The 22,302-nt window shown below is 38.1% G+C and overlaps 1 protein-coding gene across 4 annotated transcripts; it reads right to left on the reverse strand.

Moving 5' to 3' along the window:
* Nucleotides 1-838: 838 nt before the first annotated feature.
* Ap5m1 (adaptor related protein complex 5 subunit mu 1) lies at nucleotides 839-22,289 on the reverse strand. Of its 4 annotated transcripts, none has more exons than XM_076931134.1 (9): nucleotides 21,869-22,212; nucleotides 16,720-16,776; nucleotides 15,297-15,942; nucleotides 10,881-11,108; nucleotides 9,733-9,872; nucleotides 9,203-9,288; nucleotides 8,995-9,113; nucleotides 6,294-6,390; nucleotides 839-2,267 (listed from the first exon to the last, which is right to left on the reverse strand). In XM_076931134.1, the coding sequence occupies exons 3-9, from the start codon at nucleotides 15,897-15,899 to the stop codon at nucleotides 2,185-2,187; spliced, it is 1,356 nt and encodes a 451-aa protein (XP_076787249.1). In that variant the 5' UTR covers nucleotides 15,900-15,942; nucleotides 16,720-16,776; nucleotides 21,869-22,212; the 3' UTR covers nucleotides 839-2,184. The 4 variants fall into 4 exon arrangements, with proteins under 4 accessions (XP_076787249.1, XP_076787251.1, XP_076787250.1 ...); XM_076931136.1 differs by lacking the exon at nucleotides 16,720-16,776 and adding an exon at nucleotides 20,978-21,099; XM_076931135.1 differs by lacking the exon at nucleotides 16,720-16,776 and adding an exon at nucleotides 20,978-21,102.
* Between the last annotated feature and the right edge of the window lie 13 nt (nucleotides 22,290-22,302).

Genomic DNA, 22,302 nt, shown 5'->3' on the forward strand with positions numbered 1-22,302 from the left:
CAAAATAGCTCAGGATTAGTTGTGGAGTTCAAAGGTCGCTAATTACACTAAGGAGTTCCCAGACACAGGGAAAACATTAAACAGGTCACCTACCAAACCGGGAACAAGCTTTGTCTTCAGAAATTATCCTGAAGTGACAGGTTTCTAGACAAAATCAGAAGCATCAGTGTGTCCAGCTGATCTCAATGGATGAAAATGTGGGCTGGCCCTGAGTTCCCCAGTGTTGTGTTAGAACGGAATGGCAACAGATGGCATTGCTCCCCATCACCCCCATGCTTTTCTAGTAACCCCTAGATTTTCCCCAGGTTTCTAGAAATGTCAAATTAGAGGTCACTGGTTTTTCTAATTTGTCTATAAAGAGTTTGCCTCAAAGATTACATATTGAATCTTTCCCTGCTCATTCGATAAATGTGTCTTGTCTACCATAGTCTGATTTGTTAAGCATTTGTACAATCAAAATTTCCAAACAGGTCCATTAATAAATTAAAGTGAAACATTAAGCTTTCAGTTGAAGAGTGATAAAAGTCCACTACAGAATAGTGTTTTCTCACAAAAGAAGTTTTCATCACTCCCTCCCTCTGGGTAGGTCAGGGTAGCTAAGTCCTGGTCAGACAGCTACTCTCTTCCCTTTACTCCGGAGGACCGTGAAAACAGAACTTTATTCTAGGATGTTCTGAAGGCAGTAGGGTTTAGAGTGAGTAGGAATAACTCTAAAAATTGTATTTCAAGTTTATATATATACTTTCCCTTCAATGACTGTAACTTTACTTCTAAGAATTAGCAGCTTCCTCTAAACCTTTTTAAAAGACTCAAAAGAAAAAAAAAAAAGACAAAAAAGAAACAGAACCCAGAATAAGTTTAATTAAATATTATTCTGTAATTCATATTTTTTCAGGCTTCTAAATTTGGCATCAGTTAAGTTCCTAGGATCTTTAGATTTTTTAAAAAATAGTCACTTAAAGTTTAATTTGACAACAGTATACTGCTCTGAAAACAGAGTATGACATGTAATTGTAGAGATGGAGAAGATACGGAGCACAGCTAGACAGTTTGGAAGCAATCAAGAAATCAGCAAAAAGAAAATGATAGGGACAGGCTTAGAGAAAAAACTGCTATGTTAATAAGTCTAAATGACACCCATAGAAAAGCTCTCGGGTGTTTATCTGAGTTCATTCATTAACAGATTTTAATTAAACAAATGCCATAATATCTAAAATTATTTTTAAAGCCTTGTCCAAGGACACTAAATGATCATAGACCATTAGACTCATCTTCTGAAGTTACTGCAGCCTGCAGTCTACTGGCATCTCAAACAGTCACTCTGGTATATTATTAAGTTTGTTACAGCAGCCATAGAGGGGTTAGGGTCATAGCTCAGCTGGTAGGGTGTTTGCCTGGCAAACATGAAGCCCTGAGTTCAATCCCTAGAAGGGCACTGGATATGGTAGTACAACACTGTAATCCTAGCACTTAAGAGGGATCATCCTTAGCTACACAGTGAGACCCAGTCCAGCCTGGGCTTCATGAGACTCTGTCTCAGAAAGTCAGTAGCTCTAGAACATCAAATAGAATTATGGAGGTTTATTGGCTAGCAGGAGAGATGTGATAAAGAGCAGGTTACTATTTGAACATTATTTCCTACTGGATGCTTTGAAAGAAACAATTCATGATGATTTTAACCAGACCATGGGTATTCAGTCATAGCACACTGTTTGTACTGAGGTTTGGACAAGCATACAGTTTCCTTGTAAATCAACTATAACCCATAGGATGGCTGCCTGAACCTGCACTAGGAGAAGGCTGAACTCTTACTTGAAGGGGCTCTGGTTGACACACTGTCTTGCCAGGGGACAGGAAGGATGTGTGGCATGGAGACCCAAGACTAGTCTTAAGCAAAGCCAATCACTGCTTTTATATATTCTGAGTCATACTGGCATGAAATCAGAGGGTAACAAAAAAAAAAAAAAAAAAAAAAAAAAAAAAAAAAAAAAAAAAAAAGAGACGTTAGCCTTATAAATATTCTTTCATACTGTATCGGACTAAAAATGTAAGATATGAATGTATTCATAAAGAAATAAGTAAGTTTTTAGTCACAAGTTATGTGAATACATGTAAAAAATTAAAATACTACGATTCTACTACAGAATTTAGCCATCATATGAATCCTTTTGAATATAAAAAAAATCATGGTAACAATGATGCATATGTTACTGGAGCAGGTGCTTTAGAATTCCAGATGTAATAATCAGAAGAAATGAGTTTCCGATCTACAAAAGGAAAAAGAAAAGAAATTAATGATAAAAATGTTTAACCTTAGCAAAAACCTAATATGAGAACAAAGCCATTAGTTTTTTAACTTGTGGAGTGCAGTCATGACATGGCAATAACTTTGAAATATTAACACTTACTTTACTCTGCCGAGGTTTTATTACAACTCACAGTCATATGAAACAAGCTCCTAAGTATCTGAGTAAACCACACTGAAACTTATACGAAGTATCTCATTTATATCAGATGTTTATTCTCCCCACATCTCTAACTGTGTTTCTAATGAACCATTGCTTTAACAGTAAAAATATTTCACTATTTCTTCTTGGTTTTTCCTTTATGACCTCTACCAAGTCCCAAATTCTAGTTGAGGTGTTCATTATTCAAATCAAAGAGTTAGAGGCATGAGTAACATCTATCTTCCTTACAAGACTCTGAAGAGCTTGCCTTCCTGGTTTCTTACAGTTTGGCTCTAATTTAAGCACTGTGTTTTAACAGCTTTGCAACTCTGGACAAATGGTAAACTCTTTGAACCAAAGTTTTATAAGATATAAAACTGATAAAATTATGTTTACTTGGAAACATACAAGTCCCGGACTGCTTTGCCCCACGCTTGGGGGCCAAAATGTCTCAGACCGCTATGTCAATGTTGGAACCTGCACTGCCAAAAGCCTTGGGGGCTAAATTGTTAGAGCCCCGCACTGTCCCCAAGCTGCTCCAGTCCGCAGGTAGGGGTTCAGCAAGAGAGTGAGGATGAACACGAAGAATGGAGACCAGGCAGAGTGTGATTCAATCCCATTTATTCTTCAGTCTCTCTTCTCTCTTTCCAAGTTTCTTGTTCCTAGTCCTTAGTTCCAGCTGTAATAAGTCTCAAGTCTTTATCCTAGTTCCAGCTGTAACAAGTCTCAAGTCCTTATCCTAGTTCTAAGTTGCTAGTCTCTTTCCCAGTTCCAAGATCTCACTTCCAAGTTCCAAGTTCCAAATCTCAAGTCTCAAGTACCAATCCCTGTTCCAAGTTACCGGTACCTTCTTCTGTCTGCCTCTTGTCTTTTATAAGTCTCACTTCTAAATCACGCCTTTAAGTCACACCTTTAAGTCTCACACAAACAAGGAAAGATCCTGGGTATCTAAAACAAGATGTTATCAGAGTGTGTTCAGCTGTTGTAGGCTATTGTAAACAAGTCTCTTGTCAGGGTATATGGCTCAAGATGGCTGCAAGGCTGATAGCTGCCTTCTGTGGGCTCCCCACACATATACATTTTTATTACTATATATCGCTGACTATATAATTCAGCTTTTTGAACCTTTCTTCATGCTTTTCAAAATGAACACAATATAGGCTACATTACGTTCCTTTTTCTATTTTGATAATATTGGAAGGCAGTACAGCATACTGTTAAAAGGACAGGCTCTGGTGGCCAACTACCTGTGCTGGAATCTCAGCCATGACAATTACTATCTCAATGGTCATCATCTTGTCTCTGCTCCATCAGTATCTCTAGTCATAAAACAGAAATACTAACACTTGAGGTGCTGTGAGACTTGATGAACTAAGATGCATAAACCACATAGAAGTTATACCTGGCACACCATAGGTGAAAGATGCTACTATTAAAACAAACATTTTCACTAAACTATTGCAGAACCAACCCATATATTTTCAGTGTGAGGCAAGATGGAGATTTGAAAAGATGGAAGAACAGGCAGTGGTTCATCTGAAATGAACTCTTCATTCAGTATTTTTATATAAAGGGCAAGCAGAAGCTGGTATGGCAGCATGAATCTACCATCCCCAGTACTTGAGCATCTGAAGCAATAATATGGTGAGTTGGAGGCCATCCTGGACTACACTGGTGAGACTTTGTCTAAATGAGTAAATAAATAAATAAATAAGGTATATTACTAATGTATTAAAAAAAAAAAGGGTGTATCAAAGAAACTTCCTAGTTTTAACTATGCTTTCTAAAATTATGTTTGGTAAATACTAATAAAGTACTCAAATATATTTTAGTTATTATCTAAAGAGATAACATTTCTCATACATAATCGAAAATATTCCTTTGTATTTAGACACTATAATGACTGTTTAATATTACACTTTCATAAAAGAACATATATGCTATGAACATGCCTTAATAAATGCCAGAATATATATATTATGGACATGCCTTCATCAGTTTCAGAATATATATACTATGGACACGCCTTCATCAGTTTCAGAATATATATACTATGGACATGCCTTCATCAGTTTCAGAATGTATATACTATGGACATGCCTTCATCAGTTGATCTCAAAACAACAGAAAATCGCTAGAGAAAACGCAGGAACAACATGGAGGTAGAGAATACTGCCTTATTCTGATTCCATTACACAGAAGTGCTGCCATTCAGAGACTGCTTACAATTCTGTAGTTCAGAGTTTTCTATTTCTTCTGAGGCATTCAGGTATAATTATGGTCTTGTCCTATCCTTCCAATTTTTAGGGACCTTAATCCTTAGTTTTTGAAATCTAAGTCTGAGACCATGCTGTAGCTCAGTGACAGACCATCTGCCTAGCATGCATGAGGCCCTGAGTTGCAACTCAAGCACTGCTCAAACTAAACAACAAACAAATGTACCTAATGAGGGGAACTTTTATAAGTTGGATTATTCCTATATAGTTTTATGACATTCTTGTCTATGTAAGAGGGACACATCCCCTATTTTCTCTAGCTACTTCATTCTATCTGCTTTTCTGTGCTACCTGAATGTAGTTAATCTAAATTAAATAACTTTAAGTTTTGCTTTTCACCGCCTAATGTATTTGTCTAAAAATATATACTTATTTTTACATAAAGTAGTTGGTGCATACAAGTGCATTTTACAGTCCAAGTCAGTGAAGGCAGGAAATCATCTCCTATTGTCTGCCCACTGGTAAAATAGAGAAGATGCTAAATACTGTTTACTGGCTATAACATTTACTAAATATAACTGAAAATTTAAAATAATAAACATTTATTTTCAAACCTATATATTAAGCTAAATGCTCAATAAATATAATCATTTATAAAAATCATAAGGTACATAATATTGCCATTTCTACTCCATTAACATTTTTATTACATATAAAAGGGTGTGTGTGTACATGAGTGTCACAGGACAACATTCAGGAGTAAATCTCTCCTTCCACTGTGTGGGTCCCAGGGATAGAACTAAGGCCATCAGGCTTGGCGTCTTTATCCACTGAGCCATCTGGCTGGTCCCGCTGGAACATGGTCTAAGAGTGGAGTTGTATGGAACTCTAAGTGCATGTGAGAAAACCATAAGAGAACAAGACAAAAGTCTTGTGATCTCAGTTTCTTCACAAAGATGGAATTGTTGTTGGAATGTGCTTTCATGTCCTTCTCATGAGTAGCAAAATAGGAGTGAGTTTACTTTAGATTGTTCATTACAACTGGATATTGTTACTGTTTGTACGCCTCTATGGAAATGCATGGTTTTTGCCATGTATGGCTTGACTACCACATGCAGCTTGCCCTTGTGATTGTCACTTCATTCGTGCGGCTCCTCTTAACACTCAGAGTAAAAACCATCTGATGCTTTGGATAAAGTCAGCTATTGCATGAAACTTTAGTCAACCTCATTTTTAGGCTCCATTCTCCCAGGTGTCATGGCCTTGAGAGCAGTAAACAGTTCCCTAATTACTTCTCTATAAACTAAGAGACTAATCCTTTAAGAAGTTCATTAGCTTTTCCAAAGAAACACAGAGTAAGACAGTGAAGCCAGAGCAAGGCAAATCCATATATACTTTATATACTAAAGCCCACACCAACTGGACTCTGATCACCCAGACTGTATTCAAACAGAAGATAGGTAGCAACACAAAGTTCACAAAGGGTTATGTGGGAGTGTATCATGTCACAGAAACTTTTATAAAACGTGATTTTTCTCCTATCTCCAAGTTTCATTACACTTTAGTCTTACCTTAGGCGGTGACAACATATCCCCATTTTAACTCTTTAGTTTGAATCTATATGACTTACATGCACTTATTTTTGGTTTTCCTGATGCAAAAACTTGAACTGAATGCTGATCTGCATAACATCCAGTGAGTGTATAATCTGCAATCCTAAAATTAAGCTGGGGAAATGAGAGAAATATTCAGTTGAGGTGATATCATGTCCATATTTTTTCTTTCACCACTTTTAAAGCTTTACCTGATAGTTCACAAAGTTTATACACAAATACTAAACTACAATCATGAAAACACATAATAAATGTGTGCATTCCCCCTCTGTACTAGCTCTGTTCTTTGTAAGTGCTTAACACATACCAAGTACTCCGCCAATGTGAACTGTGGAACACAGTGAAATATGTTGAAGTATCAGTACTCAGTATGTTGCAGTAGAGCTGGCATCTGAACTAAGAACTGCTCTTTCTGCTGTACTGTCTGATATATGGCATAGTCTTTTCTCCCTAGCAGGCTATCAGCGATAAATTCAGATCCTGTTTTTAAAATCCATTAATCAAATTCTATGTGTATAGGTGTTTTGCCTGCATGCATGTCTGTATCTGATGCCCTCAGAGGTCAGAAGAGGGAGCTAGATGCCCTGAAACTGTAGGTACAGATGCCTGTGAGCCACCATATGGGTGCTGGGTATCGAACCTGAGTCCTCAGGAAGAGCAGTCTCAGCAAGTGCTGAGCCATATCACAAGTCCCAATCACATTCCTTAAGTGGAGGAATGTATATGCTCTTTAATAAAGTACAAAAATGCAATCACGACAAGAAGCATCAGTTTATCTCATGCTCGGGGCAATGGCCTGCTGTATTTAATTTCTTGATAACCAACGTCTAACTTTTATAGAACTGTTACCATGTTATCCCTGCCCTCATCTAGAAAACCCTTCTAAAATAAACCCTACAGCTCTGGGGTCTATTGGTGACATGAGGTCCCCACAGTATACATCAGGTATTCCACTGAGCTGTAAGATCTGACACATTTTTTGAGTGTGCATGTGAGTGTACTAACTTTTAGACTGTAAGACTCTCTTACAGCAATTCATTAAGAGCAAAGAGCTTGTGCTTGCTTCAGTGTTATAATTCCCAGTGCTGGAGTTTATGTAGACAAGGCTCATTTCCATATTTACTATAGATTTTAATCAGATTAGAACTGGTTAAGTAAAATGAGAGAAAAATATTTAAATTTAAACTATCTGTGATGTGCATACAATGTAGTAACATTTCACATTTTTTTCTGGGAAAAAAGTAGGAATTTTAATAATCCTTAAAACAAAATAGTAGACAAAGTCATAGCTCACAGAAGAAAGACGAGTTCTCAGCAGTGTACTAGAGACCCCATTACCACTGCCTTCGTAGATCTCTCATCACTGGCTTCCCTGAGAGCGTAGCGTTGTGTTTTCCTGTCACCTTCCTGGTTACTCCTGCAATTTTCCTTATTAACTCCTCTGAATTTCCCCTTATTCTCTTTTATTTATTCTGATCTTATTCATTTCCTTGCCTCAACCTTTTCTTTTCCATGGGTACTTCTAAATCCTTATATTTGGCTGTTCTCTCAAGTGAATCAAATTCTATGGTTTTAGCTGCCTGTTAGACACTTACATAAGATATGCTGGTATTACCAGATATACACAATACATGTATCAATACACACATTCAGAAAATATTTATGTACTAGGCACTGGACTAGATGTTGAGAATAAAACAGAGAATAATAAGACTCACACAGCCTCAGCCCCCATGCACTTTCCCCTCATCCACTGCACACTAACACTCATAAGGGAACCATTTTGAAAAACTAAAACACCTACCAACGGAATAAAAGACGCACACACACCCTCTCTGTTCCAACCTGAATTACCTGCCCTTCCTATGAAGAACTTACATTTCTAGCACAGGCTTCTGAAACCTTGTTGACTTCACTCTCTTAAGTCACTTTAGAAAATATGTATTATGTTTATGTAAGCATGGGTACTATGTGTTGCTGAGTGTGTAAACACAGGCATATGTATGCTATGTGTGGATGGTGAGGTCAGAGGACAATGTTTGTGAGTTGGTACTTTCTACCCTGAGTTCCAGGGACTGAACTTAGGTTAATGCTTTGACCCACTGGGCATCTTATCTTACTGTTCCTTAACTTTCTTTTCAGATGAAGATATTAGTCAACTTTCATGTATCTCTTGTCCTCAGCACCTGCTTTGGCCAGAAGGACCCATGCTTTTTCTGAGACACCAAAAGCAGTTAGTACTGATATGTCACTAAACCACATTGTTGGAAACGCCCGAGAGACCAAGGGCTCTATCTTATTTTTGAACACAAATCTAATTTGACAACTAAGAGTTGGGTAGTTTAAACTGTAATGTTAAGTTATTCTTAAGTACTTCTCTTAAATTTTAAGTATTTAGTGAAACATAAAAATGACTGCTACTGGCCAAGTGTGCTGATTCGTGCTTATAATCCCAGTGTTGAGGAGAGGCTGAAGTAGGAGGTTACCCAAGCTTGGGCTACGGCAGACATCCTGTCTTACAGCAAAAATAGAAAAAAGAACAAAAACCAAAACAAACACCACAGAACAAACATAACCCCCACAAATGTTTCCTGAAAAAGACTTAGATACACAAAAAGCACAAAAAAAATTTAAATTGCTGGAAAACAGTAAAACTCAAATATATATGCAGTTTAGAAAGAAAGGCCACGGCTCTGACACAATGTTTTACATATTTACCTTTATATGTGCTGTATTTCCAATACAAATGTGATCAAACGGTTGCTTGTTATGGCTCTTAGCTCCAAAAGTTACAGTTCCTGAAAGACTAATTTCCATTGATTTGGGGAATTTCTGGCCTAAAACCACAAATGCATTAATCAGTTATTCTAAAACAAAAAATTCTACAAGAAATGAGAAAAAAATTAATAAACAAAACCTTGCTCACCAATAATCCAGACCAATAAGCTTTTTTCTCGAAATACTTCAAGTTGACCAAAACTAGCTTTATATTCCAGATGGGTAATTGGACCTCTTTAAAACAAAACAAAACAAAATAGAAAAAAATCTCAGACAAGGTTTTAAAGAGAGGAGTCAAATCTTGTTACTATATTTACTCATAAAAGCAGATCTGTACTCCAATTGTAGAAAAGAATGAATAAATACAGATCTTAGAAAACAGCAGAAATCACATAAACATGTACAGTAACTATATATTTTACATTAGTATTCTTAGAGACAACTATAAAATGATATGGATTACATTCCTATCACATGCATGGGTATAACATTAAAATTGCGATTTTACTATTTAAGTACACTTTGTAAAGAGCTATTCTGCAGACTCTATTTTAAAAGTAGAATGGATCTTTATAACTGGCTAACTTGCCAGGTTGTTGTTGGTTAAGACTGATTTACATGTAGACTTTGGAGAAACTCAGAGGACAGCAATTATAGTGTCACATTATTTATCGATACCTGTTGTAAAAGGGAATGTGAGCTTCACAGATTTCAAAACTATTTCTCACACTTTCATGTAGTTTTAAATGAGCTGTTATGTTTAGTTGTGCTCCTTCTTCACTCATGTGGTAAGCACCCAATATTGGTGGGACAGGAACCTGAAAACAGACAGTCATCATAGTCACGTATGGCTTCAGTAGGTAGAGGGTTGTTCTACACTGTTTTCACAATGGTGGATCTACACTCATCCTGAAGGCGGAGTCTTCTGCCTCTCTGAACAGATATGAGAAAGCTATCTTACACACTTGCTCCTGCTCTTGCTCCATCATGATATCAGAACTGCAGCACAGGTTGTGCTCCACAAATACTAACTGTTCTACCCACAGTTCTGGCTGCTCCTTTCCTATCCCGTGACCGCTGTTTCTCCTCTCCAAGCCCTCCTCAGGAATGGCTTAACTAGTCAGTAATGATTGAAGAGGAAACTGTCTGTGTGCTGGTGTGAGGTAATCGTTTGGTTGTTGCTATTTGGTTCTGGTTTTTGGAAACAAAGAGTTTCTCTGTATAGTTTCAGCTGTCCTGGAACTTGATTTGTAGATCAGGCTGGCCTTGAACTCATAGAGATTCGCCTGCCTCTGCCTCCTGAGGGCTGGGATTAAAAGCTTGTTCCACTTACTGGTTCTTCTGAAGCAAGACACGGGAGGTTCTCCCGTATATGCAGGTCCTAGAGCTGTAAGAACATGTACAAGCAGAGAAACCCAACAGAGAGACAGAAGCAGAGATGAGACAGCAGAGACTGTCAGAATAGAAGGATTTGACTTTGGTTCTAATTCTCAGGTAGCCTAAATCTATTTCTTCTCTTGAATGATAATGAGAATTCCTGTTGGCCTCTCAAAATAAATGACTTCTAGTCAATCTACGTTGAATACGATTTCCTAATATGCTGGTTGATAATTAGGACAAGAGACAAATGACACATTATAGTAAGAAACATGTTAGGTTTTGAGGAATCTGGCTTCAAACCCAGGCTTTGCCACTATCAGTCAGAGGATTCTGTGCAGGTCATTCAGCTTTTCTAAGATTTCCCTCATATAAAGAGAGATAACATCTACTTTAAGATTTGTTGAAATTACTAGAAAAAGACACACAAAGAGGCTAGGACGGTTTACCTGAGAAGTGTAGTGGCATAAGTTGAACGACTCTAAAGGGGGAGTGAACGGAAATTTATATGGCCCACTAAATGCAGAATCGTCCATTGTATCAATGCTACTAGAGGTCAGAATGGCAGAATCCAGAGAAGTCACACAAGGATGAACAATAATATCTTGAAGTGGAGACCCATTGGTGGGGAGATTCAAGCTGATGGTAACATTTGGCATGACTCCTTCCAAATCACACTGTAACACAAGAAACAAGTATTACCAAGATCTTAAAACGATGCAGTTTCTGAGGCTTAACTGAATTCAAATCAGTCCTCCTAATTTACTTCTCTCTCTAGGCATTCTTCTGTCTTCTGATTAACAATCTGATATCCTGTTAATCAAGCCAATGGTCAGAGAGCCTTTACAAACCTTTTAAAAGGCTCACCTTTTAGCTCCTATAAAAGCTAGTTTTCTCTCAGGCTCCTGTGCAACCTTATTTACACAGGCCCTCCCAACTTTTCAGCTCAGTAGCTGTATCTCGATTTGCTTTCTCCTAGTCCATCCAGTCTTCATCAGTGCCATGCATATTGATGAACTGTCATTCAACTTCTGTTATGCTGAATCTGGATTCAGACAATTCACTGGTTCCTTCCAGTGTTTGATTCCCATCTAACTCTCATCTTCTACCCCTTGACTTAAATATACTGAGTATTTCTGTATATTTACAAATTCTGTTATATACAGAAAGCTTCCATTTTTCCTGAATAAATCATACTGTTTTGTACTTCCATATACACCGTAACACCTGCCAGTCCTTGTATTTGTCCTCCTAAATAGTATTTTGCTTAGTCTGGTGTAATAGCTTTGTGGGTAAAAGCACTTGGTACTATAAACAATCCAAGCAGTCTGAGTTTGACTCTGGGACCCACCTAATAGGAGAGAACCACAACTCCTCCATGTTGTCCTCTGGTCTGCACACATGTGCATTGTGACACTGTGCACCCACACTCACCAAACAAATAAAGGTTTCTAAGAAAGGCTTGCACTCTTCACACCTAGCTCATTTTGTGATGTGTAAGCCTTACATTGTGCTGTCTTACGGATGGTATACTTTTGCATGTAGACACTTCCCTGTGTGAGTTGGGTTAATTTGATAACGGTAGGGTAAGCATGAGGGATTCCATTATCCTTGGGAGGTCGGGAATGCAGGCGAGACAGCTCTAAAGGTCTTTCCTTGAGCTCCTGTTAGGCTACCAGGGCCAGACTGAGTACTTTCACAGCACTCTCCTAAATTCCTGTTTTGAGGTTCAAGAGGCTGAAATGGCAGTTCTCAGACTTCTCTGTGAACTCTTGTTTTCTCTACCTATTCCAGGCTCCAGAATGAAGTACTGAGTGACTTGTTTCCGAAACCAGAAGAAAAAACTTATTCCCCAGCTCCTCTGGTACTTGAGGTTTACCAACTTTACCTCATAAATGACACCAGCAAATCATACTTGTGTGTGTAAAATGTGGGTGCAGTGAGAGGGGTATAGTCAGGATCTTCCTTTGTACCTTAATTCTAACTTGACATTTACTTCCTATTTTACTTTTAATTATGTTTATGTGTTCTGTGTGTAGGTATGTACAATGAGTAGAGTCTGTGGAAGCCAGGACCAGAAGACAATGAATCCCCTGGAGTTGGAGTTACAGGCAGTTAGTAGTGAGCTGCCTGGCATGGGCACTGAAGAGCAGCAAGCACTGTTATTCACTGAGCTACCTCTCCAGCCCTGATTTACTTTGTAAAGTACTGGATCCAACTAACCAACTGATCCATAAAAGTGGCATTGTTTGATTAGACACACGGCATTTAACAGTAGGACTCAGCAGGCAAATGCTTAGGTCTGGTCACTATACAGTCCTCTCCATGCACAAACTACGTGTCACCAGCATGTAACTGCTCATGCTTCTGTTTGTGTCCCTCTTGCAGCTTCTGTGCGTCTTCATAAATCCACTGCTATTCATAGGGGAATCCTAAAAAGCTTTGCAGTTTATACCCTTTTCTAATTTCTTATTTTCCCCAATATTAATATAAAATCTTTCACTTTGTAATGTTTTAAATGTCTGTTTAATTCTATGGTATGTGTGATTGCCTGAGTGTATGTCTGCACATCACATGCATGTACCCATAGAGGTCAGAAGAGGTGTCAGATCCCCTGAACTAAAACTACAGTTGTGAACCATGATGTGGGTGCAGGGAATCAAACCCTGGTCCTCTTCAAGACTAGTTAGTGCTCTTAACCACTAAGGCATCTCACTTTGTAAAATCTGATGTACAATTTAACAAGTATGAATTCATTAGTGTTTCTGTTTCATATTTAAGCATGTCAACAGTACTGAACTGTGCTGGGATACAAGTAGTAGCTTAGGACGGTCTTTTTTTCTTCTTGTGACAATTACAAAAATATCAAACTTCAAATTTGAAAGGTAAAATGACAACTATTCTTACTAAAATTTTAAAATATGTATTTTGTATATTAGTAAGAATCTAGGTTTGCTTTTGTTATTTATGGAGAGAATATGCAAATATTTCATAGTAAAGGATATTAAAATTTAAAACATTATTATGTTCATTAAAATTTTCCCTAGCAATGTATCATTCACAATGAGATTAAAAAAATGGTACCATTATACAAACTTCCAATAAATTTCCCACTATCTAGTCACTTAAAAACTGTAAGTATAGGATGAGGACTGCCAAGCTAGACAGGATCTGTGTACTCTTTTTAAAAATCGTTTGGCATATGCAAATCTGGACCTCAGAACTAGGAACTACAAAAGCAGACGGCACAGAAAAGGTTATTTTATTTTAAAATGATAAAAGATTTGCAAAATTATATGACTTTGGAAGACCACAAAACATTTAGAGGCAAAAGACAACATGAGCAAAACACTTAGTGTTAGGTTGATGTATACTGCATTCCCCCTCCCCACTTTAAAACATTTTTTAGAAAATTACATAAATTTATTTCAGTGTGTGTGAGGATGCATGTATGTACGTGTATAATAAGCATGTATACTACAGCATATGTGTGGAGGTCATAGGATAACTTGTGAGAGTCAGTTCTCTCACCATGTGGGCAGCCTTGGTGTAAGTGCCTTTACTGGCTGAGCCATCTTGCCAGTCCCTCCTCGTTTATTTAAAAAAGATTTCCATTGTGGTAATTTGAGCTAGAACTAAGAATAAGAATTATCTACACTTCCCATAAAAACAAAAACAAACAACCCCTCCCCTAGGGTCAACTTATCAGTAAACAGAGAAACGTAAACATCATGCTAATCACAACACATCCATGATGAACAAGTCCTGACCTTCTCTCATTATTTCACTGTGCTCATGAGAAAGAGACTCAGCTACTTTAAGTGTGAGGAATTACAGTTTATGATTTTCAAACTTCTTAAAGTAGTTCTTTCTAGTAAGATAGATAATTTGAAAGCAGTTTTGAGCACAGCAGAAATTTTTAGCATACACAAAACTTTTAGGTTACTTTAATTCAAAAAAGTCAATTTCCCTGTCTAATTCTGTTCTTAAAATTTACTTTATTCATAGGACTTAAAGTGACTAAACATTTAAGTTACCAAAATATACAAAAAACTAAAAAAGATATTTGAGAATACTATTAACACATACATGTTGTGTTTAATTGGAGGACTTTGATTTTTGATCATTATTCAACCTGACATTAATCACTGTTATCTGTATTGAAGTTTCCAACTGTTTTCTTACATTTTCTAACTTTAAGACAGATGATGGCTCTATTATTGAGTTATTTAAATAAACAAGAACCCTTCTTGGTATTTGATGTAAAGTCAGAGGACTTGTCAACTTCATCTCCTAGAAAAATGCAAGTTAGATGAATTCACAAGTTCTCTGAAACACTATTTTTAATAGTGGACCCGACTCCCTGTCCTGATCTGAACGAAGCCAATCATCAAGTTGTCAGGACATTTAAGCAGCGGGTAGAGACGTCAAGAAGAGTGGAACCAAAGTCCCATCAGCCAGCACTGACTTGTCAGCCATGTGAGTGCGTCATGTCGCAAGCAGATATTCCAACCCAGTCATACCTTCAGATGACAATAGCTCAGATCAACATCTTGACTATGGGGGCTCGTGAGACTCTACACTGGGACGATTCTACACTGGAGGTTCCAGCTAAGCTGCTCCTAAAGTTTGGACCCACATAACTCCGAAGATAATGTCTATTTTAGGGTGATGGGATGATTCATTACATAGTAGTCATTAAGTAGACAATTTGTAAGAAATACAGAAAGGTAACATAAAATGTCATGGCTGTTGCTAAGGATAGCAACAAGCATATCATTTAAAAATGTAAAGTGCAAGTTGCAAAATTTACTGTTCTTCAGTGTTAAATGGTATGACCAAGCAAATCCTGGAGAAAACCTCACCTTGCAAGTGACTGTTCCAACAACTTGCCATGTGTCTGCTGTATCCTGTTTACCATACTGCATGCATTTTACTTTTTCAGTGATAGAAATAGAAATCTGTGCTTTCCCTTTGTATGTTCCAACTTTCCAGGCTGGCTGTTTTTGCGGCTGAGTCACAGATACAAAATTAATGCTATTCAGTGAATTCTGCAAGTTAGCATCCAATAAAGTACCCAAAGGACAAGCTTGTAGAAGCAAGTCAGGCAACTGACTTAATTTTGTGTTTAGGTCAGTGTCATTTTTCTGACTGGAGTAAAGAAAATCCTGTACCCCCAAAAGCAGTTCCAAGCCTTGTGAAACCCCACAGATACTAATTAAAGGTGGGCGAGGGGACAGAGCTTGTTCAACTAATGGAACACTTGCATATATCATGTCATTCTTCAGGAAAGCAATGACTGGCCAGAGCTCTTCACCTCCTACTGAAAGCCCATAGATGGATGTCTTATTGATATGTGAACAGCCATCACGCCTCTCCACGAAGTCCTTATCATCATCCAATAATCTAAGTTGAAAGAGTAATGCTTTAAGAAAGGGACCATCTTCAGGTACAGGAACATAATTCATTCCATTGAAGATTTTGGCTCGCTTTTCAACAGTTGGATAGCGTCTGCATTAGGGGAACAAAAACATCACAAATGATTTTTTCAAGTAAAATCAAAACAAGAGAATTGAAAGGATTTAAAACACAAGGCAAACAGTCATGACAGTAAGACATAAAGCAACAAATAAATAATACACACTACCAAAGAAAATAACCTGAATCATTAAACCTGTTCCCTTCTGACTGGAGCCAAGTATTTCATGTTTAGTGTGTTATCTCAAATGATAAAGTGTACTACATATGGCTGAAAATTATGGACACAATTTACTTAATTTTTTAAAATAGGTGGAACACATGATTCTAATTCAAAACCTTTAGATTTCAGCAACTCAGATTCCTTCTTGGTTGATGTCATGGTTAATCCTGATGGTCAACCCAGTGGGATTTAGTCTGTAAAGAAACAGATCTCAGGGTATGTCTGTGGGCTTTCTGGATTAGGGTGAGGTTGGAAGCCCCACCCCAAATGTGGATGGAATAAAATGGAAAGAGAGTGGGGCAGTAGCACTCATTGCTCTCTGGTTTCTGACTGCAGAAGCAATGGAATCAGCTGCCTCAGGCTCCTGGACCGTGACTTCATTCCAAGAGACTGTACCCTCAAACTTTGAGCCAATATTAAGTCCCTTTTTCTTTTAGGTATCTATAATAAACTTAAAAAAACAAAATCCATCCTAGTAGATTAGTCACAAAGAATTGGTTATATTTAACCCTCTAAACTTTTAGATCCATTTATTGAGACGACGCTAAGTTTATATATTGAAATAACAGATGTACTGAAGTTCTTACCAATTCTTGAAAGAATATGAAAGATCATTTTAGTAATAATGGCTTATCTCTCTAGCCCTGGAAGATATGTTGAGATAAATAAAAAGAAGAAGAAAATCAAATTAATCCTTTATGGTTTACATGCTGAGTAGAATGTAAATTTACTAATTTATCTTCCCCACAACAAAATATGCTTAGGCACTTTCAGTCATTTATACGAATCCATTAATGACATTACACTCCCATGACCCCAAGGTCTTAGCAAGCTCTCTACCACTGACCTAAATCACCAGCTCCTAAATAGTTTTTCACTTTCAACAAACACATTTTTCTTTATTCCTTTCCTTTCTATTTTAAGATCCAGAATAAAGTTACCCACTAACTACTCAGTTTTTGAGTATATAAGTTAACTCTCTGTGATGGCAATTCTTAGTTATCAACTTGACTACATCTGGAATTAACTAAAACCCAAGTGGCTGGGTACAACTGTGAGGGACTGTTTTGTTTGTTTCTTAATTAAACCATTTCAAGTGAGAAGACCCATTTCTAATCCAACTTTTTGAGGTGGGAAGATCCAATTTTAATCTGGGCCACACCTTCTGCTGGCAGTCTACACAAAGAACACGGAAGGAGGAGGCTTGCTTTTTCTCTTAGTCTGCTTCCCTTCACTCCCACTGGCAACTTCATATCTGCACTGGCATTAGGAACCTACTTCTTGGGGATTCCAGTGTATATGAAGACCAGCTAAGAAATCCACCTTCATGGACTAAACTACTGGATTCTTGGACTTTCCATTGCTAGACAGCCATTGTTGGGCTAGTGGGAGCACAGTCTGTAAGCCACTTTAACAAATCATTTCTCTCTCTTTCTCTCTCTCTCTCTCTCCCCCTCCCCCTCTGTCCATCCCTCCCTCCCTTTCTCCCCCTCTCTCTATCTATATGTATATATGTGTGTGTATAAATATATAATGAATAATATATTCATTATAATATATATTCATTCTATCATTTCTGTTCCTCTGGAGAACCCTGACACACACACACACACACACACACACACACACACACACACACTCATCTAAGCCCATTTTCTTACTTGTGAAACAAATGGTAGGTCAAGGGGTATATCTCAGTAGAAGAGTATGTATTCAACATGCATGAAACATTGGGTTCAATTTCCAGCATCAAAACAAACAAAAGCCTAACAAATGGATAGTAACTACAAAGCAATTTTAAAAATAATGTTCATAACAATATTATTTAAGATATAAGAAGGCAAATGATCTTAATACAACTATCTTGATTATAATATCCTCTTAAGAACAGCTCAGGTTGGTATTATAACCCATAGCTATAGGGACACTTAAGGCTTGAATCCTGTCTTGAAACAAAACCTAGATTAGTTTTCTCTAATAAGATGCTAATGTTTGATAATAATTAAAAATAATGTACTATAATGATTGGATTCTTATGTATTTTTCTGATTGAATAGGGGAAAAATTAGCTAGTACACCATTAGTGGCCTCTTATTTTTATAGTTACCTAGAGGATAAAATTCTTAAGCATAAAACCCTCTTTTGCCATCTTATATCTTAAATGATAGTCATTACTCTTTGGTATATATATATATAGAGAATATACAATAGTATGGCTGTTTTGTTACGAGATATTTGATTACTGTACATACCAATTGTTAGCAAAATAGAAAAGCTCAAATAGATACTGTTTGACAGATGCAGTTAGCTGTGTCCTAAAGAGATACAATTTGGCAGCAGGCTTGGAGGTCCCCACCCAACCCACTATGGTGACTCAGTTCAGCAAGCCAAGGGTGTAGGGGAGGAGCTAGAGACTTCTTTTATAAGGGACTGGACCTTTGATAGAGAGCCAGCTTGCTTTACTCTGTCTCACTCTCTTAGCTTGAAGAATCTTTATGGAAGGAGCTCTGGTAAAAGATATGGATTTTCTCTTAGGGCTTTCGGGAACAACAGAGAAGCAGCTGGCTGGACACAGGTAAAACAGGATTCTAGGAAAGAGATCGCAGGAGATCTCTTGTGTTTAGAGGAGCTCAGGAGTAAGGTGGACTAGCTGGGTAGTATGGCACAGATTTCTAAAGACCTAGCAGTTTATTTTAAGGAACAGGCTTTTAAATAGATATTTTGTTATTTAGTTAGAAAAATAAAGTTACCTTCCAGAGCTAGCAGGTTTTTACCTCAGTTTAGCCTCCTGCGTCCCATGTCTTTATTGGTTTAAATATTAGATCATTTCAATGGTTACATTGCTCCGTGTTGAGGAGAGTAGCTGTGGTGGTTTGAATACTGGGAGTAGCACTATTAGGAGGTGTAGTTTGAATATTGGGAGTGGTACTATTATTAGGAGGTGTGGTCTTGCTGGAGGAAGTGTGTCACTGTGGGGGTGGGCTTTAAGAGCCTCCTCCTAGCTGCCTGGAAGACAGTCTGTCCTACCTGCAGTCTGATCAAGATGCAGAACTCTCAGCTCCTTCTCCAGCATTGTGTCTGGCTGGATGATGCCATGCTTCCTACCATGATGTTAATGGACTGAACTTCTAAAACTGTTAAGCCAGCCCCAGTTAAATGTTGTCCTTTATAAGAGTTAGTTGCCTTGGTCATGGTGTCTGTTCATAGCAATGAATTGTGACTAAGACAGAAGTTATTAGCCAGCTGAGACCCTGACAAGAACCTCTCAAGGCCTTCTCTCCTCAAAACATCAACTACTACCATACAACAGGTGAACAACTGACTCAGGTGACTTGGGGGTGTGTGTCTTCTTGTGAGCCATTCATGCTCCCTTAAGGAACCCCGGTAAACACAATAGTTTGCCAAGCTCAACTTGAATAGATTCCTTTGGTCTGTTGCTGTCCCTTAGATCTAGGGCTGTCACACATTTCTTTACGTCTTTTTCTAAAACGTTATAGAACATGTGTTAATTCATATCTATTAGCCTTAGCATCAGCTCCAAGTGGTCAGAATCTGAAAATGTAGAACTTCACAAACCTAGGAATTCATTCAATACAGAATTAAAGTGACACAGAGATGAATTATGTGACCCCAACTTGCTACCTCCATAAGACATAGTGAAACTCACCTAAATATATCTGAATGTGTCTTCTAAAGTATATAATATGCATAACCGGGAAAGCATTAAAACTAACGACTTGTCTTTTAAAATATTTTGGTCATTTTTCAATTACGTGTATATATGCGGAGGGGTGGGGGTGGGTATGTGCATTTGAGTGCAGATGGCTTTGGAGTCCAGAAAAGGACGTTGGGTTTAACAGGGCTACAGTTAATGGTGACTGGTGAGCTGTCCACATGAGTGCTGGGAATAGGACCTGTTCTTAACTACCCAGCATCTCTTCAGCCCTGCATGACTTCTTCAGAGAACTTACTTTTTCAATTAACAAAAGTCTCACTTCTATTACAATGTTAAGATACAAATACATGCACCTAAAATCAGAACACTGGCACAAAAAGAAAGTAATAGAACAGAGACAGATCAATGTTTGTATGAAGAAATACAGCAAACATCAATAGTAAGTCAATGAAGGAGCGTTTACATAATGTTAGGAAAACTCAAATAGTGTAGAGAAAAGGTGAGATTCCTACTTAACACCATATTCAAAGACATACTTCAAATGCACTTAAATCTAACAAATAAAATTATACAGAATGGATAAAATGGTATCTTTGGAAAGTAAGGGTAATTCACAGAAAAGGTATTCCAAGAGTCTAATGAATATTGTTACAGAAAGGTATACAAATAGATATTGGATCTCCTTTATTGGTAAAATTAGAATAAGAGTCAGGGAAGTACAGAAATTCACTGATTTTTAATGAATGTGTTAGCATTCAGGGAAGCTATCTGTCAGTATTTTGTCAAGTCAGTACAGTCATGTCCTGAGGCCCTGTTTGAGGATGCCTACCATAGATAGCACTGTTCAGAATGGGAAAGGCAACTTGGATCTATCATGAAGGAATGTAAATAAAGAAACCCATGTATTCATACAGACCAAGTATTTAGACCTGCACTGTCCAATATGGTAGATAGTAGGTACACATGCTATTTAAACTTAAGCAAAACTAACAACTAATGTGGGTCATGATGGTTGCATCCCTTTAATCTCAGTACTTGGTAAGCAGAGGCAGGAAGATATTTATGAGTTTGTGGTTAGCCCAGTCTACATAGTGAATTCCACCCAGGTCAGCCAGTACTACACAGTGAGTCTCTGTCTCAACAGCAACAAAAACCACCAATATACTTACTGGTTTACATTCTTAGAGATTTAAAATTGGTCTCTCTTTCTATCATGCAGGAAGTTGTATTGTATGTTGCTGCTTTCCAAGATCACACAGCTACTAGCTAACACTGAGACTTCTCAGAAATACTGCTGAGAACAGGAAACAACATCAAGAACTGACAAATGGGATCACATGAAATTAAAAACATTTCTGCAAAGCAAATAAAACTACAAGCAAAGTGGCGAGACAGCAGCCTATAGATTGGGGGGAGGGGGAACTTAGCCAGCTATACTTTATAAAGGGGTTAATATCTAGTATAAAGAACTGCATAGTCCTCTCCATAGAATTATTTTGGTAAGATATGGCAAATTCTACAAGTGGGACCAAATCACATGTCACCTAGAAAGTGTGATTGAAATTTAATTTTTCATACTTCCTTCTATTTTGCTCACCCACTAGAAGCTGCAAACTATAACGATTTTTAGCAATCATTTTTGTACCAATCTTAAAAAGATGGAATTCATTTTAAAGATACAATATAGCTGGATATCGTGGCCCACACCTTTAATCCCAGCACTCTGGAAGCAGACACACAGGTATCTGTAAATTCAAGGCCAGCCTGGTCTACATATCAAGTTTTAGGATAGCCAGGTGTACATGAATCCTGTCTCCAAATAAATAAATAAAAATAAAAAAATGGAAGATACAATAACAGTAACATTAGAAAACAAGTAGCAACATGAGTCAAGCAACTCATTCCTCTCAACAACGTGAGAGAAGCGTAGAAAGTAAGTAACTTGCCCAAGAGCACTCAGCTAGCTGTTCCTGGGAGAGCTGAGATTTAGGGCACCATAAAAACTCCTTCATAGATTTATCCTTGGACCCATCATGCCTGAGGATCCAGACTTCAATTACCTGGAGAATCTGACGGTGCCACCAAGTGAAGTTCCAGGTTCGTGACGAATGAGCCACACTGCCCGCAGGGCCATGGTTAAGCTACCGAAGTATCAGGGCAGTACAGAAACTAAGGTCGCCATCCAGCCAGAGTAGACTCCGCCTTCTGGATGACTCTACCAGGCAACGTAGGAGTTCTCCCTGAGCCGCCCGAGCTCACCGGAGATGCTCACTCTTCCGGATGAGGTGACTCAAGTCTCCTGGCTCCTCCAGGAGGTTAAAACACACCTCAGAAGGTCTTAAGAACCAGCACCCGGAATCTCAAAGGACTGGAATACTCTCATCGCCCACTTCCGGGATGGCGGCCCGCGAGGCTCAAGGTGCATCACTCGCTCGCAAACGAGCGCCTCCGCAGCCCGCCTGCCGCACGCTCCTCTCGCCCGCCCCGCGAAGTC

The sequence above is a fragment of the Arvicanthis niloticus genome, chromosome 3 (assembly GCF_011762505.2).
Source record: "Arvicanthis niloticus isolate mArvNil1 chromosome 3, mArvNil1.pat.X, whole genome shotgun sequence".
NCBI lineage: Eukaryota > Metazoa > Chordata > Mammalia > Rodentia > Muridae > Arvicanthis > Arvicanthis niloticus.

Coding starts and splice junctions, on each gene's coding strand:
- Ap5m1 (XM_034499037.2), bottom strand. CDS start 21,942: ATGGCCCTGCGGGCAGTGTGGCTCATTCGTCACGAACCTGGAACTTCA. Junction 6,391..8,994: donor GAAATACAGCACATATAAAG/GTAAATATGTAA, acceptor TCATTTCCCCAG/CTTAATTTTAGGATTGCAGA. Junction 2,268..6,293: donor AAAACCAAAAATAAGTGCAT/GTAAGTCATATA, acceptor TTCCTTTTGTAG/ATCGGAAACTCATTTCTTCT.